General features: G+C 38.0%; 1 protein-coding gene across 2 annotated transcripts in view; it reads left to right on the top strand.

The window, feature by feature from the left end:
- The window catches only part of KIT (KIT proto-oncogene, receptor tyrosine kinase), a 40,308-nt gene extending 24,465 nt beyond the window's left edge, over positions 1-15,843 (top strand). Inside the window, exons 5-21 of one of the 2 annotated variants that reach the window (XM_072124250.1) lie at positions 760-919; positions 1,964-2,159; positions 2,612-2,727; positions 2,820-2,934; positions 3,280-3,467; positions 4,092-4,195; positions 4,289-4,415; positions 4,846-4,950; positions 5,034-5,144; positions 7,909-8,059; positions 9,648-9,727; positions 10,024-10,151; positions 11,365-11,487; positions 12,657-12,768; positions 13,193-13,292; positions 13,567-13,669; positions 14,423-15,843. In XM_072124250.1, the coding sequence (XP_071980351.1) occupies positions 760-919; positions 1,964-2,159; positions 2,612-2,727; positions 2,820-2,934; positions 3,280-3,467; positions 4,092-4,195; positions 4,289-4,415; positions 4,846-4,950; positions 5,034-5,144; positions 7,909-8,059; positions 9,648-9,727; positions 10,024-10,151; positions 11,365-11,487; positions 12,657-12,768; positions 13,193-13,292; positions 13,567-13,669; positions 14,423-14,545 (2,142 nt within the window). In that variant the 3' untranslated portion in view covers positions 14,546-15,843. Of the gene's footprint in view, positions 1-759; positions 920-1,963; positions 2,160-2,611; positions 2,728-2,819; positions 2,935-3,279; positions 3,468-4,088; positions 4,196-4,288; positions 4,416-4,845; positions 4,951-5,033; positions 5,145-7,908; positions 8,060-9,647; positions 9,728-10,023; positions 10,152-11,364; positions 11,488-12,656; positions 12,769-13,192; positions 13,293-13,566; positions 13,670-14,422 lie in introns of both variants that reach the window. The other variant, XM_072124240.1, reaches the window with a different exon arrangement.
- The last annotated feature ends 1,297 nt before the right edge of the window (positions 15,844-17,140 follow it).

Raw genomic sequence — 17,140 nt, 5'->3', positions numbered from 1 at the left:
TTTGAGTATGTTGCTAAAAACATCTTGCCCTATAAACACAGGTGACTGGATTTATTTTTGCTACTATTCGGGAAGTTGTCTTCTGGTTTGTGATGTCAGAGTATTGTTTTGTTAGGAGCGCAGTGTAAACATGATGGTTTCATGAAAATAGGGGAGGGGGTCAATGTCCTGCTGACCTTTGCAAGAATCCGTAGGAAGACAAATCCTCTACATATCATAATAGCATATAGATGATATTAAGTATATAGAGACATCATTACTCATAATGGCTTTAAATTTAGATGGTTTTCAACATTTCCTCCCACCTTTTTCACCAGTCATTAGCATTTTTTTTCCTTCGAGTGAAAAAATGGAGCTGTATTTGAGGAATGTTGAAGCCCCCTTCTTCCTTCCTTCCTTCTCTCTCCTAGTCCCCGCTCATCATCCTCCATTTCCTATCTGTCATTTCATTATGTTCCTTTTGTCTGCACATAGAGATACAGCCGACCGCTCTTCTGTCATTAGCATATTTTAATGAAGCTGAAAAAGGTGAATTTCCAATCAGAGACATCACAATAATAAACTGTCCCAATACTCAGGATTTGCTTTGTTATACTTATCCATTCATCTGCCATTAGCCAGTCTTAAAATATTACTTTCTAGACAGTTTGACAGGTGGTTATTTTGGATACTTAGGATACTTGTAAGTTTGACATGAGAAATGGTAATTAGGAGGAATCTGGCTGATATCTCATTAAATCTAGTAATTTCTTTCTGCAGGAGTCCACAACAAAAAGCAAGCACCTATCTGATACAGAATTTGAGCGGAACAACACTCTAAGCAGCCGCGCTGTTCGGCTTAATGAGTCTGGAATATACACATGTCAGGCCAAGAACAGTGTTGGTGAAACAGATGCTATGTTCACATTAGATGTTCTAGGTAAGTGCCCACTTAGCATCACATCTAAATGTATAGTATAAATGGATGTACAGGCAGTCCCCGACATAAGAACACCCAACTTACAGATGACCCCTAGTTGCACACGGACCTCCATGCCCACTGTGACCTCTGGTCAAGCTCTCTGGATGCTGGCAATTTACTGATTTTTTCCCCCAAGATGTAACAGTCCACATAAGATTTATAAGGTGACTGTAATGAAGCTTTGTTCCTATGACATCCCAAAATTTTGAAAATCACAGGGGAAAAAGATACTTTATCTGGGGTTACACTTGCTTAATATAAAAGTTCTGGATTACATACAAATTCAACCTACAAAATATACCAGTTCTGGCTCACATACAAATTCAACCTAGAGAACCTATCATTTATGTGACCTGTATTGCCTGTATTGTTAGAAGGAATTCATACACGGGTCAGGCTTGGAGCCAAGTTGGCTTGCTGGCTACCATCTAGTTAAGCCTGATTCTGCTGGATGCACCACAACATCCAGCATTGAGTTCTTAATCGGATGATATTGATAAATTCGGGCACATTAATTCTTTCTGGGTAACCTGGTGGATATATTTTGCACTCAGTTCCTACTGCATTCAGTAAGGATGCAAATTGGGCTTGGTACCTTGGTTCTAGTGTTATAGAAGGCAGTCTCAATGCTGCCACTGCCATTGAATAAGGATCCATTTAGATGTATCTCTTTCTTAACTCTTTTATAGTTTTCTTTTATAGCACCCTACTTGTTCTATTTCTTTACATCTCTACTGGATCTATCAATGTCCAGATTCTGTTGATGGCTGTTAGTAATTGTAGTTGTTTATAGCTCTTAAAATTTTCCTCCTGTAACTGGCATTATACTTATCTTTATTCACTTTGCTTTTCAAAACTTCAGCTCATTGAACCAAAGAGAAGGCTACTCATGTCCCATGCCACCTGTAATTTTTGACTAAGTGACCTTTATATAAATGTAATATTTGTGATGTAATTTGAAGTTATAATACCAAATGTTACTCTCCCAATTATTCTGAATAGAGACTGGATACATCAATCTGACTGTGATGGACAACACCACACTTGATGTGTCTGTTAATGCCGGGGAGAACATTGTACTGAAGGTTTACATTGATGCATATCCTCAGCCAGATGAAGTGTTCTGGACCTTCATGAATGAGACGGTTCTCAACACCTCAGATCATTTTGTACAGTGGCGAGATGAAGGCAACAATAGGTATGGCAGTAACATATTTATATTTATGTATGGGGCACTATGGTGGCTCAGTGGTTAGCTTTACAGCCTTGCAGCGCTGGGGTCCTGGGTTGAAGTCCCATCCAGGTCAACATCTGCAAAGAGTTTGTATCTTCTCTCCGTGTTTGCGTGGGTTTCTTCAGGGTCCTCCGGTTTCCTCCCACACTCCAAAACATACCTGTAGGCTGGAGTAGATTGTGAGCCCCATTGGGGGCAGGGACCAATTTGGCAAGCTCTGTGTAGCGCTGCATAATCTGTGTGCGCTTTATAAATAAAGAATAATTATAATAATTATGAACTTTGGCATTTCCCCCTGTAATAATAATACTATAATATGTAAACTACTATTTATAAATGTTAATAATTTATTTGTACATAGGAATACTTTAGTAGTAACCTCCCATAACTGAATGTCAATTGTTTATCTCCAAAAGATATGTTAGTGAGCTGCATCTTATCCGTCTCAAAGGCAATGAGAAGGGAATCTATACGTTTTATGCCTCAAACTCCGATGCCAATTCATCAGTCGGCTTCAACATATCAGTAAAGAGTAAGTGTTAATTTATACTCGTTTACATTGTGGAGAATTTCTGATGATTTTTTTTAATAATGACCTGGGTTTTTTTTTTGTATTTTTTACAGCAAAGCCTGAAATCCTAATAGTTGAGAAACTTGGTAATGATATGCTCCAATGTGTGGCAACGGGATTCCCTGTGCCTTCCATTGACTGGTTATTCTGTCCAGGATCTGATTCGAGGTAACATACACTACCCAAAGCTCATTCAGTAATGGATAAATACATGTGTATTTTCATAATAATGAGATAGATTCTCAATCTTCCACCTCTTGGTGTCCAGGGCATGCAGTGATTGACAGCCAGACATTGCAGCTGACTATATTTTCATGTATTATTGACATAGGATCTAGTTAACGTGTCACCTATCTCTCTAGGAGTGACACAGTAATCTGCTTTGCATTTCATATAACAATAGCAAGATAGACTACTTATTGCCATCCCCCCAGCTTTATCTGTAATTTCCATTTGCGTCTAACAATGTGACTACATAAAGAAACAAAGTATGACGTGACTTTGTTATTCCAGGTGTGTGGATTCTCCAGCTATAATTCCAGTTGACACAAAGCACAGCATGGAAAACTCCACTTCAGGGCGGACGGTCGTAGAAAGCATCATTGATGTGAGCTCTATAAAGGAAAAGAATGGCACTGTACACTGTATCGCGTACAATGACGTGGAGAGGATTACATCTATTTTCAGTTTTGCCGTTACAGGTAATTAAAATTGTTCTTTCTTTGGCACCCCAAAAAATAGTATTAAGGTTATTTGATACAACCAGATGAAGAATGTTAGATTCCATTAGGGCATTGCCTATAGGACACAAAGGTGTTCCATAACAAATACCAAAGTTGGCCATAGTAGATTATTCTGGGCTAAAACGGCAGCTTATGTATGGAGGGCCCTCTTAACTCTTCCTTGATGTTGGGGATAACAGATTTGTGCACATTGGATATTGAAAAGCTTCAGTATGACCCATTCTTTTTTCCCATTAAAACCAAATTCTTAGTGTTTTGTTGGCCAAGGCCAACATGCAGCAGTATATGGAGGTCAGAAGGATTATATATTTGCTAAACCAGTTTTCGGCTAAAACGGATGAAAATCTTACTAATACCCATAATGTGCTCTGGCTCATAGAAATTTTCACCCATATTAGAACTGGCTTGTTGAAATTTGTATGTGCCACTTTCTAGTGTTTGAACATCTTTAAAATTGTAGCTGCTATCCTACATTTCAAACCTTATTTGCTTAGTTTTTAGGAAATGATTCCCTCTATAAATTAAACATTGGTATTCTATAATACAATATTATACATATTAATTGCCTTTTTTTTCTAGCAGAAAGGAACTCCCATACGCTATTTACGCCATTGCTGATAGGATTTATAGTAGCAGCGGCTGTGTTGTGCATCGCTATGGCGGTCCTCATGTACAAATACTTGCAGGTACGGCAGACAATTGTCTTATGTTCCTAACCAATATTTTACGTTGATCTGTTTTCCTTTTACTGAGTTTATTTTCTTCTTTTCCTGATGCAGAAACCAAAGTATGAAATTCAGTGGAAAGTGGTTGAAGAAATCAATGGAAATAATTACGTTTATATTGATCCAACACAACTTCCTTATGACAACAAGTGGGAATTCCCGAGGGATAGACTGTGCTTTGGTTAGTGTTTTGGAGTATTTGGGTTATATTGTCCAGTTCTTTTTTTAGCATGTTTTACTATACAGCACGTGACGAAAATGTTATTTTTATTTCATTGTGCTATTGGATACTGTGTTTGTGCTTCAACAGAGGAATAACTGGGTGCTAAACCCACTTATGGAGCACTACAAAGTGGCATGCATTGACTCCATAGTTGGTCTGAGCAAGTGCATGTACTCAATGTAGCCATTTGTGTTATTTTGGTAACTTTCAGACTGTTCTGTAACTTCCATGTTACTTTATGTAGAAAACAATCTTGTCTCGGAGTGCTGAATAACCCTATAGGCTTCCACCCACATAGTGCCTCAGCTCATACAAATTGACATTGGTGTTGTATGTACACATCTACGTTTCATAATTGTGTTTATAAGTTATCCATTACCTTTTATAGGTAAGATTCTGGGAGCTGGTGCCTTTGGGAAAGTGGTGGAAGCTACAGCATACGGCCTGTTGAAAGAGGACAATGCACTTACTGTTGCAGTTAAGATGCTGAAACGTAAGTATTACTCCGGCTAGTTTTATATTCCAGAATGACTTACATTGTGTATGTGACACTTAATGAAATCTCTCTATTTGCAGCAAGTGCCCATGCAACAGAGAGGGAGGCCCTTATGTCGGAGTTGAAGGTCTTGAGCTATCTTGGTCATCACAAAAACATTGTCAATCTTCTCGGAGCCTGCACTGTAGGAGGTAAATAGGTGCATGCTTTGGGAAGCCAATTTCTGATGAAGCTGTCATATGTATCCATACTCGATCCGGCAGCGTTCATATGTTTTCATTAGGGGGGTAATTTTTGTATGAGACATTCAGCCAATAATTTGGCGGTAAAATAGAATGGACATGTTGAATTTCATTGTTTTCAATGGAGATAAGTCAAAATAGTGAGTCCCCCCCACTATTTTGACTTATCCACATTGAAAACAATGAAATTCCACATGTCTATTCTATTTTACCGCCAAAAAATTGGTATACGATTTGCTTCCATATGCAACTGAAGAGAAACAAACAAATAAACAATGACAGTGTCACTAAATAGCTCTTGGTTCCCACATTTGCTTCCTGTATGATGAAATGCATTGTATCATTTGAGTTTTTATTACATCGGTAAACATTACCCCTAACTCTGTAACAACTCAGGAAGTTTGAGAAGGAAACAATGTGCGTTAATTTTTTCATTCGTTTTTTTTTTGCGCAATTGGTTGTTTGGACTAAAACTTTGTAGGGGATCAGAATCGGATAACATTATAAATTATTCTGTTGTTTTTTGTTTTGGGATATTTTTTTTTAAGGATTACCACGCACAGACTGAAGCATATTTATAATACGTAGGCCACCTGGTTGCCTAAGGGGTTAATGATAATCGCTTAATTGCGAGTACGGCTTAAGACTCCATGTGTGACTAAGCCTTTATGGAGCCTGGGACAACTGAAGAGCTGCTAATGTGGACTTGTGCTGTTGATGTTGAGCATAGTGAATGCATTATCAATCATCCTTCGTCAGACAGAGACACATCATCTATTCAGTAGAATTCAGGCAGTGATACGCTTTAATTTGATGTCTCTCTTCGGCAGCTTATGTGCTGAGTAAACATGAGCATTGGCACATAACAAGAACACTCCACCATCCTACACTCTGCATAGAGAGGGAAATTGTCATGAGAATGGCAAGTGCAACTTGGGATAATGATCGGGATAATTGATTTGTTTCTACCTAAAAGTGTCACTGTTCTGGGCATGGATGATACAAAACTCTAATTTAAAGGGAAACCATCAGCAGCACAGTAAACACACTTCTGCTCCACTGCGCATGTGCTCAACATTGAGTGCATGAGCAGGTTTACTGCCTTCAGCTTTGTCACAGGACTGTGCCTTCAGCAAGAGCACACAATGTGAGTTCAGTGCATACAACTACTAAAAACTGCACTAAAATAACTTGGGGATAGACATACTTACTATTGGTTTGTTTTGGGCACTAAAACACTGGAGATGCGGTTTAGTGTTAATTAAAAACTTGGATCCAATAAAATTTCATGTCACGTCAGTCAGGCCTCTTCTCTGCTTTTAAGGTGGAGTTACAGGTATATGATTGACAGGTTATAAAAGTTAATTATGGGCAAATCCCATTTAAATATAATATAAGGCATAGTATATGTATTTACATGCCATATTTGTTGATCCAGTCTGTAGACAGTGAGGCAGATTGATCAAAGTAATGATGCTATTCTTCTGACATGTATCAGAAAAGCATGAAGGAATTCAGGGTTGTATTCTGTGGGACTCATATGTCAAGCTTTTCAATCAATTGCCTGTTTTCCATTTGGCTGCTATTAAAATAAAAATAGTAATGTTAGCAAAGACTTGTGTAGCATGTGTCCACTTAATAAACTTAGTACTGGCAAATTCACTGCAGAACAGTAAATATGAATAGCTTTCTATCCTGCTTGTCAAGGAAAAGCTGAGCATAGGCAGTATAGCTGGGATATAAGAAGGGATAACATTGCTGACTGCCAGATGGGGAAGGGGACTGATTTCTACTCAGAGACCCCCCCCCCCTCCCAAACCACAGATAAGCAGACACATTTTTGGTTTGATATGAACATTACTTGTGATACCTTGCATTATATAAATATTATAAGCTGCTGTCACATTCCCCCATCACTGTAATATGTCGAATAAAAATGATATCATAGGGGAATCTTGCTCACTGAAAGGGAAGAATTTTTGTATACACAGTAGGTAAATGTAGCATTTGGAATAGCACATTAGATGACATTATATAATCGGGTGCAGTGACCCGGCAGGTTGTTTTTAGATTGTTGGCAGCCTGTTTAAGTGGATCACTTCTTCAAATAGAAACACGTTATGTGGCTCTCCAGCTGCATTGTAGCACACGGTATAATTTGCATTCTTAAGCAATTAGTCATTTCATTACTCGAAGAAGCTACTAAAAATCCAGTCCTGTATATATTAGTGCTAGAGATTTCTTAGCATAGCCTTTTACCTGTGCATAGATCATTTGTGAATCTGGTTTAAAAATTTATATTACGGAAATATATAAGTGTCATAGGGTTAGGGTTCTTTTCTACATATATGCCTACTTTAACTCAATATTAACGAGGAAATAGACGTTGACACTACATTGTATCCTATGCTATAGAGTCTTCATCAGAGTAGCCCATGATAATGGCTGTCAAATCTGCAATAAGAGGTTAATTTGATTTGAGTCATCACTTGCAGCTTGGGACATCTTTCTAGCTCAATCACATAGAAAGTAATGAGAAATGGCTGCATATGATACTTTGCTGCCATGCTGTAATTGCAACCACAGAAAAGCACATATCTATATGGGGTTCTGAACTTGTGACCCCAGCATGATTATTATTATCATCATCATATCATATTATTATATTCCGAATCATTGCTTATAGCCATTTAAATGGTCTCTATTTTTGCAGGTCCAACTCTTGTCATCACTGAATATTGTTGTTATGGAGATCTTCTGAATTATCTACGACGAAAACGTGATGCTTTCATCTGCCAGAAGTTTGAAGACCATTCAGAAAGTGCCCTTTACAAGAACCTCCTAAACTCGAGGGAACATGTTTGGTAAGCAGAGTATTTTTTTTTTCTGTATCATCTTTTTTTTACATTTTTTACATGATTGTATTGTTGGTGTATCTGTAGCATAAGCCATAAATATCTGATTGGTGGTCAGCATCATTGTGGTTCAAACATTGCTGAGATTCAGACCTCAGACTGATATCCTAAGGATATGCCAACATCTTGAAACCAAGTGCATTGCTTGTAGTCAAAGTTAGTGAATAACATGTAAAAAAAAAAAAAAAATTATTAAAGAAAGTTACGTCAACTCACAATCTATACAAAGCTTTTTCTTATGTGTCCAATTTCAAGGTAACCTGTCAGCAGAAATTGACCTAATAAATCACTACCAAATTATCACCTTCGAAATTATGTCTGTTCCATTGCCATCATGCACTGGACTTCGGGAGAGCTGGTTATGATATCCCTGTAAGCAGTTCCATCAATTACAAAAAAGGAAGTGTTCTATGGTGTGGAGAGCATGGGTTTGGTGCAAAACTCCACACCAATTTGAACTTGTAACTACTGTACATCTTACTTCACAGTTAGTTAATTGTCTGGATGATGCAATGAAAAGAATCTGATTATTTAGGCATCTAGCTGCTTGATCACATACTAGTAGTGGTTTATTGGCTCAATTTCTGCTGTCCCTTTAAGTATGTTGAGCTAAAAGAGTATATACTCCAATTGCATATACCCCTTACCCACTGAAATATGTATACCTTCTCTAACATGTATTGTGCTACATAATTTGTCTTGATGATAAATTGGGGTTTCTCAGTTGTGATATTTCTACCAAGGGACTACATTCAAGTTTAAAGTAAGACAACCCTAGTGTTATATAGTTTAGCAAATGAACCTTAAAAGTTAAGAAACTTCTAAGTAACAAATTCAGTGACTCAGTCTCCCACAGTGATTAAATGCACTAATGTAGACAAGGAAATTGGGCTTAAATAATAGAACAGGATTACTGCGTCTACAAATAAAACTGAATATCATTTGTATATATACGTGTGCTACGTTCACAGACCCTTGCCCCCCCCTATAATAGCCGTAGTCTTAATCAGCGCTCTCCTTGACCTCTGAACATCATTTGTCTAAGGTCTTGTCTCATGTAAGCTGCAGCGACTTCACATTTCCCTGGAGACTGACTATTGTTCATCACTTGCCGTCTTTCCCTCCTGGTACAGTGTAATGGGTATAACTTCTGCTCCTAACATATGTAATCATGTCAAGAAGTGGTAGTGGACCTGATGTCACTATTTTGTGTAAATAAAGTAGCATATGGCTAGTATGGAGATTTTAGTAAGTGTCGGTGGGATTAAAGTATAGAATTTAATATGTTAGACATTAAGCATTTCCTTTTTCTAATGTAGCCCAGTTAGTGTTGTTGTTGCCCTCAGTCGCATCTTTAGTAATTATACGTGCATCCTGTGCTGTGATTCCTACAGAACATGGATGTCAAGAGTTGTTATGCTTGTTCCTCTGCCAAGTAAAACATTGATATCCTTGTCTTTGTTCTGGGATCCTTCATTCAAGGAGCTGTAAATAGTGGCAATGTTTCTGAAAAACAATTCTTCTTATTATTTTACAGTGATGGAATGAGTGAGTACATGGATATGAAGCCCGGAGTATCCTACGTGGTGCCAACCAAGTCAGACAAAAGAAAATCAGGTGCGTAGAATTCCTCCTCTAAAATTTCATTTCATGGTAGATGGAACCATCATGATTGTAGTCATTTACATTTTTATCAGTTGCTATCAATAAAGCTTGCAAAACAGTAAAAGCTCAAGTTTTTCCAAAATACCGCTTTTCTTTAAACTTTAGTCTTTTTTCGTTTATGTTTCACATAGTTTGTCTAGCAAGGCTTTTGTTTGGATGCTTGGAAGAATTAAGTAGTAATTCCTCTGACCCATATTACGGGTGTTTGAAATTTCTGTCTAAATGTTTATCCCGTTTATCTTAAATAGGTTCCTATGTTGATCAGGATGTCACCATTGCGATGCCTGAAGAAGATGATTTAGCCCTAGATACAGAAGATCTGATTAGCTTTTCATATCAAGTTGCACAGGGCATGAACTTCCTGGCGTCTAAAAATGTGAGTTATTAGACAGATGCTGAAACACATCTGTACTTGACAGACATACAAGACAAAGATCCAGTTACTGATCTGCTCACATGGGCTTAGTTGAATTCAGCAGAAAATGTACAAAAATGTATATTTTCAGAAATAATGTTAAAATAAGAAACTGGGCCTTAAAGGGGTATTCTCGTCTGGGCATTCACATTCAGTTTCATTAATCTGACATACGTAAAAATTTCTTCAATTAGATGTTATTAAAAAAAATGTTCCTGTGTGAAGATAATTTCTCATAAATGTAGTTATGTTGTCCCTTAGTAACCAGATGGCTTCCTCAGATACGGCCACCTCTGCTGGAGGGATTGCACAAAGAAACAAAAGGTTATTGTATATGAAATGTCCGGGAGTTGCTACATGTCGCGCAGCCGTCCTATGGTAATAATTGCTGAATCCAGGTGGTCAGACAGGACTCTATAGCGCAAGTCTGGCCACCGCTGCCAGAGTGTGACGTGGTCGTATCCGAGGAAGCTATGTGGTTTCTAAGGGACAACATGACTACATTTATGAGAAATTATCTTCACACAGGAACATTTTTTTAATTAACATCCATTTGAAGAAATGTTTACATAAGGCAAATGAATTTATGTAAATGTAAATGCCCAGATGGGAATACCCCTTTAAGTCTTTAAAACAACTTACAATGGTTTGTGTGAGTTGTCTAGTAGATAAATGTTGTTCTATGTTATTAACAATGAAAGGGGTTAAACTACGTTTGATTGATATCCACGGGATAAGGCCTCAACTGTAAATGGAGGTGCCCCGTGAGCTATTTGTAAAAACGGTAGCTAATTTACAGCCCCCATTTTGCATGTACCATGCCTCACCACGTTGTGCCCGATTTGCAGGGCAACCACTCATTTCCTATGGACATCGGCATGTCTTACATCCACACACCATGTCGACCCAGCCTCATGAGTGCATAAGGCCTAAGCGATATAAATCTGATTGTGGGGGTCCAAATGCAATCACCCAGCAATCACAATCTCAGTTCCCATTGTCACTAATTGACGGGGCATCAGGTTGAGCATGGCCTTCCCACGGAGAACGCAAATAAACCTTTCATAATTGTTGTAAAATGTAGTGTTGTCAAAAATATGATGTTTCCTACCGTGTGCAATCTTGTTCTCATAAGTAATATTTTGTCATTTTTGTTTTCTTCAAAAAAATCTAGTGCATCCACCGAGACCTTGCTGCAAGAAATATTCTCCTCACTCACGGGCGTATTACAAAAATCTGCGACTTTGGCCTCGCTAGAGATATCAAGAACGACTCAAATTATGTGGTTAAAGGAAATGTAAGTCTAAGCAGGTGTAATTCAGTTAGCGTTACTCAGTGTTCTCAAATTCCCGTAGAAAACCCTTAGAAGAGGGCAAATCTCATCAGGACACACTCTCTTGGAGAGAACATAATGATTTGGTGATATAATGTAGAATTTCATGTAGAAATGACACTACAGTAGACTTATTAGGCACATTTTTACTGGACATAATGGAAGTACTGGACATAATGCACTTTTATGGAGGAAAAAAAGTGAAATGTATCGATCTTCTTAAATTGGTTAGCGATTGATGGAAAAGGTAATAATATATTTCAGCTATGACATTAATATATCAGGAGATGTGTGTTAAGGTGTATAGCTTCTTAGCACAGTCCCTATTGAGGAAAATATAACCTTGTAATGTTTTACTTGCTTCAATCCATACTATCACCCAAACTATTGTGCATCTGCAGGGATCGGTTTTGTTATACAGGCAAATAGGACTTATATATTTTTACATGAATAATGTATTTTTTGGTTCATTTTAAAGTTTTTTTCCATGAAATGTTCTGTTTTGAGTAACATAGTCCAAATTTTTTAGTGGATCCACATTTTGGGTTCTCTATCTAGTGTGCTCATCATTACTTTACTACTTTCTACATCAGACTGCCCCTTTAAGCCATTTTAACAATATTTTGATCCTAGATGCTTGATAAGGCAGCAACCCTTCAAAAGATATAACATGTCATGAAATTACGGCCTCGTAACAAAGAGGCTTGCCAGACAAATTCTTATCTTTTGATGTTTGAGGAACAAATTTGTCAGGTAACATAAGCAAATAGTTAACTACAGTTCTTCATAAAATCAACACAACTTCACAGACCAAAAAGCAGCAGTCTAGCTAGAGATCCGGTAACCAAAATATATACATGTATGATGTAGCCTCTAGTATATCTGGGTCACTATAGTAGTAAAGATACAGGGTACAGATTAGAATGATTAGTACATTTAATAGGTCAGATTAGGTCTTTTATTGTTGACATGTGTTACTTTTGTGGCCTATTTCAGTGTCCTCATTGTAGTGCAAGCGTATATATGACACTGATAGGAAATTCGGTGGTCTTATGATTCTACGTACTTATATAGCTGTATGTGCTTTTAGATGATGGAAATAACCTATATTTTTGAACATTATTGTATTATAGGCTCGACTACCGGTTAAGTGGATGGCACCTGAAAGCATTTTTCATTGTGTTTACACATTTGAAAGTGACGTCTGGTCTTATGGCATCCTGCTCTGGGAGATCTTTTCTTTAGGTACGTTGGCTATTTTCCCACTTATCGGTACATTTAAGGGGTTGTCTCAAAAACAAGACTTATCTCCTTATTGTAGATAAGTGCTTTGACTATAAATACGGGTCTTATGTCCACCTATTGACGGAAGCAGTGGTCGCACATGTTCAATGCTACTCTTTACAACTATATGAGACTGATAGAGATGAGTGCTTTTGTTATAAGGTATTGCCCTTCAGTCCCATAGAGATGGGATAAAACAGTAGACATATGCCATGTTTTACACCAGGGGTAGGACCCCCAGTATTCAGATACATATCCCTTAACTGTAATTGGGAGGTCAGTTTTTGTTCATTGCACAACTCCTTCAATGATTATATGTGACCATAATAATACCTTTCTCTTCAGTAATTCTTGTCCTTAATGCTTTGTTTTGCTTCTTGAACAGGAAGCAGCCCATATCCTCGAATACCGGTGGACTCCAAGTTTTACAAAATGATAAAGGATGGTTATCGCATGATGAGCCCAGAGTGTGCACCGGCAGAGCTGTAAGTAGATGCCTATTACTGTTTTTCCTCTAGAAATTTTTAAAAACATGATAAACAGAAATAATACTTTACTAAAGTAAATTACGGTTTCCTACATAATGTAGTCTAGGGCAGTGAGCCCCATGCAGGACTTAGAAACACTGTGGTGTATAGGACTCCTGCATGTAGCTCTTCGCTCTTCACTGGTTAGCAGCTGCAAAAGATGGAAAATAAAATATTGTAGGATCAACATATACTATATCAATAGTCATTAATATATTTTCTTCACTTTCAGCTATGAGATAATGAAGAGTTGTTGGAATGCCGACCCAGAGAAGCGACCTACCTTTAAACAGATTGTACAGATGGTGGAACAGCAGCTTTCAGAGAAGGGCCATGTAAGTGAAATGTTATTAACTAGAGTAAAATGCTTTAAATTGTATAATAGATCATGAAGACTGACAGGTTGTTATAGCTGTATTGTAGACACTCAGCTCTCAGGTTCTCACCGCTCATATATCTTCTTGCATACATCATATTTACCTATGAGTATTGTACTGTGGCCATATCCCCTTGATGTGCTGCTATAAGTCCATAGACATCCATGAAGGTCATAGTTCGGAGGTTGTACAGTACATTGTCTTGTTAGGCTACTTGCAGACAAACTTTTTGTTCCAGTCTATCCCCAAGCCCATTTGCATCAGTCTGGCATACGTTTTCAATAGTCTGAGTGTTCTGTTCTGATTACGATGTGCTTTACTTTTAAACTGATCAGCCCCAGGGTGCATTAAAATAACAGCCTTGGGCATTGAGCCATTAAATGTATTTAAGGGGTTTTCCCATGAATCAGAGTTGGACCCTATCCGCTGATCGTGGGGGTCTCAATGATGTGACATCCACAGATCACGAATATGAGGGCTCCGATGGGGTCCAATATACCTGAGTCTGACCCCTTGTCGCTCCCCATGACTGTTCTGCTCCATACATCTCAATGGAGCCTCGTTTTCGTGATCTGTTCATGGTCATGGTCAATTTTCATAAGTTGTGTGGCTCTGCCCTGAGACTTTTTTTCCTGGGCTGGGCATAGTTTTCAGTTAACTGACTAATAATTTGCAATATTAAAATAGTGTCTTTTTTTCCCCCAAAAACAGAAGATTTCAAATGGCTCTCCTGTGTGTCCAAACCATACCCCAGTGGATCACTCTGTGAGGATCAATTCAGTGGGGAGCAGCACATCATCTACTCAACCCTTACTGGCAAACCGGGAACGTTGAGCACCCCTTCATGTCGCCTCCACTGCCTGTGGACTTTATCTTCACTCGCATCTTCCAATGTTACAACATTGTCACATTCCTACTGAGCTGCTGTATTTCAAGACAGAGTGTTCTCTGGCGATGGGGATGGATCCAAAAATGTTCTGGGTCTCATGTGACCCGTGTGATACCTGAAGACATACTGACTTCGATCTGTAGTCTAACATGTTGTTAAAGACTTTATAGAAACAAGCTACCACATGGAATCTAGTCAGTGGCCAGAGATGGACTATGGATGAAGACTTGAGATTGTGGATTGTAGTCTTCTGAGATCCTAGATCCAGGGACTTTTGAAGAGACTTAAAACCATTGTTGTTAAATTGTAGCATTAGTAAAATACACAAATGCCGAGATGACTTGCAGTTGCAAACCGAATGCAAACCCAGAATCCTGCTGAACCGCTTCTGCTGTGTGACACGCAGATGTTTCCAGTGTCTCGCTACTGATTCATTGCTCCTATACAGTATATTTCCTGCAAATATTTATTGACCATTCTCATGCACTTATTCACATTGATAGATACGTCAAATATAGTTATTAGAGTTAAATTATTTAGATATATTACCTTCATCTTTAGTACCAGAGTGATACCTTGCCTTGAGTGGGTCAAAGCACAAATCACATAATGCAGAACTACAACTACCATTATCCTTAGATGATTGTATAATAGGAACAAGTCCGATGAATAGCGTACAAGTATCCTCTACAGCTTCCTGGATCTCTACATAAGGGTGCACAGAGGCACTACCCTGTATTTGCACTGCATTTATCTGTTTTTGCACCTTTAAAATGTTAAATATTTTCTAAAAGAGAAAAAAGTAAGGCTATGACCTGTCGGTCCTGGCAGTTCAGGGAGGGGTTAAGTATTGATTCCACTATATGATCTTGGAAAAAAATCTCTTAAAATGTGCTTGTTAACCAAACCATTGATACAGAAGGTACTTTTGGGGGCACTTAGTCTTACACTTTTATTTGAATGGTTTAAGATGTTATATTTTTGTACATTTTTACGGCAACTGTTACTTTACAATGTGACTGGATGTTAACATTTCGTTCTTTGGTTTTACTTTGTGTTATTTTGTTTCTGTAAATATGGAATAATGTAGCGATATCTTCAGTTTAACCCCTTCCCTTCACTGAAAAGTATTTTTGTATGTATGTATGTACATAGGTGTAATTAATGTTGCAAGTTACAGCATATTTGGGGTATGTTGCCTGATTGTTAAGAGTTGTTAATAATAAACTGTTTTGTCATGTTACACTTTCTTCTGTTTTTGCACATCAATATATTTAGATCAAAGAAAGATGCTCATATTTTCAATTCCCCATGGCCTGAAATATGCTAGGATTGCATATTTAGTTTGTGATGCATTCCTGCTTCTCTGTTCATGTTGACAAGTCTATTTTCTCACGTGGGTGAAGTACTATGCTCTAAATATCATATCAAATGGTCTGTAGATTGAATGTCCAGCATGTAACGTGGACCTAACACTAGCTACTGTATAACTATGCAATATACTTTTAAAACTGAGCAATGTTACCTTTCTAGGGTCAGCTGGGTGGGCAGAAGCAAAAATCCTAACTAACATCTAAAGAGGTCTCATGGACAACCATTGGCAGACAATAAAGACCACCTCAACTCCATCCTCTAATGGTAGTGGAGCACATCAGGGATCTCTACACCATGAGAAGTAGGGTATTGGAGTATAAGCTATTTTGTTTATTCTTGGTTATTTTTATATTTTTAGAAAGAAATGACACTTCAATGTGTCTGGTGAAGGTAAAAGAACCTGTAGAACGCTTCAGGCTCTGTTCACATTAGAGCTCTATGTCACAAGTAAATGGCAGGAATGTTTCCCATCGCATACCTACACTACCCTCGGATGTATTACAGCATCAGCTCGTATTATATTATCTATGTGACTGCAGCTGCAGGGTCATTCCAGGTTTCCAAAAATGTCTCTAAACCATTTAGTAAAAACATCTCACACACAATAACAATCTATAAAAATGTGTCAAAACTGAAGAGCGAATGTATTCTGCCCTGTGTTATGTCAGTGGGCTACATTGTTTATTTCTACTGCACCAAATACAGTGTAGTCACAGTCAGACCAGGCTAAAAAGGTTTACGACTTTTTGTAGCAGTTATGTTCTATTTTTAGAAATATCGAATTCTGTACACTAAAACGTTTTTTTAAAGATCTAAATGTTTGTGTATAATAATCTTCGACTTAGATTTTAGAAATTGTATATGATTTACTGCTTCCCCATAGCAGTTAAATGACTGTATTTTCCACCCCAGGGTGGACCATTTAAAGGATCACTGACGTTGTACGCATTCTGAATGCCTTAGCACAAGCACACAATAATGTGGTGACATATTTTCATCTGTCACTTAAAATTCAGTTGGCGCCAACGTATTTTCTGACGCCGTACACAGATCACTCACATCAAACCCTGTTTTACGGTTCAAAATCCACCTTTCAATGAAAGTTCTTGCAAAGAAGAACTTTGTAGTTTTTGTCTCACACACGGCTAACTGACCTCCTACAATGC

This window comes from Engystomops pustulosus, chromosome 1, assembly GCF_040894005.1.
Source record: "Engystomops pustulosus chromosome 1, aEngPut4.maternal, whole genome shotgun sequence".
Classification (NCBI taxonomy): domain Eukaryota; kingdom Metazoa; phylum Chordata; class Amphibia; order Anura; family Leptodactylidae; genus Engystomops; species Engystomops pustulosus.
The sequence above is the reverse complement of the archived record's forward strand: the minus strand, read 5'-3'. Positions and strand labels throughout refer to the sequence as shown.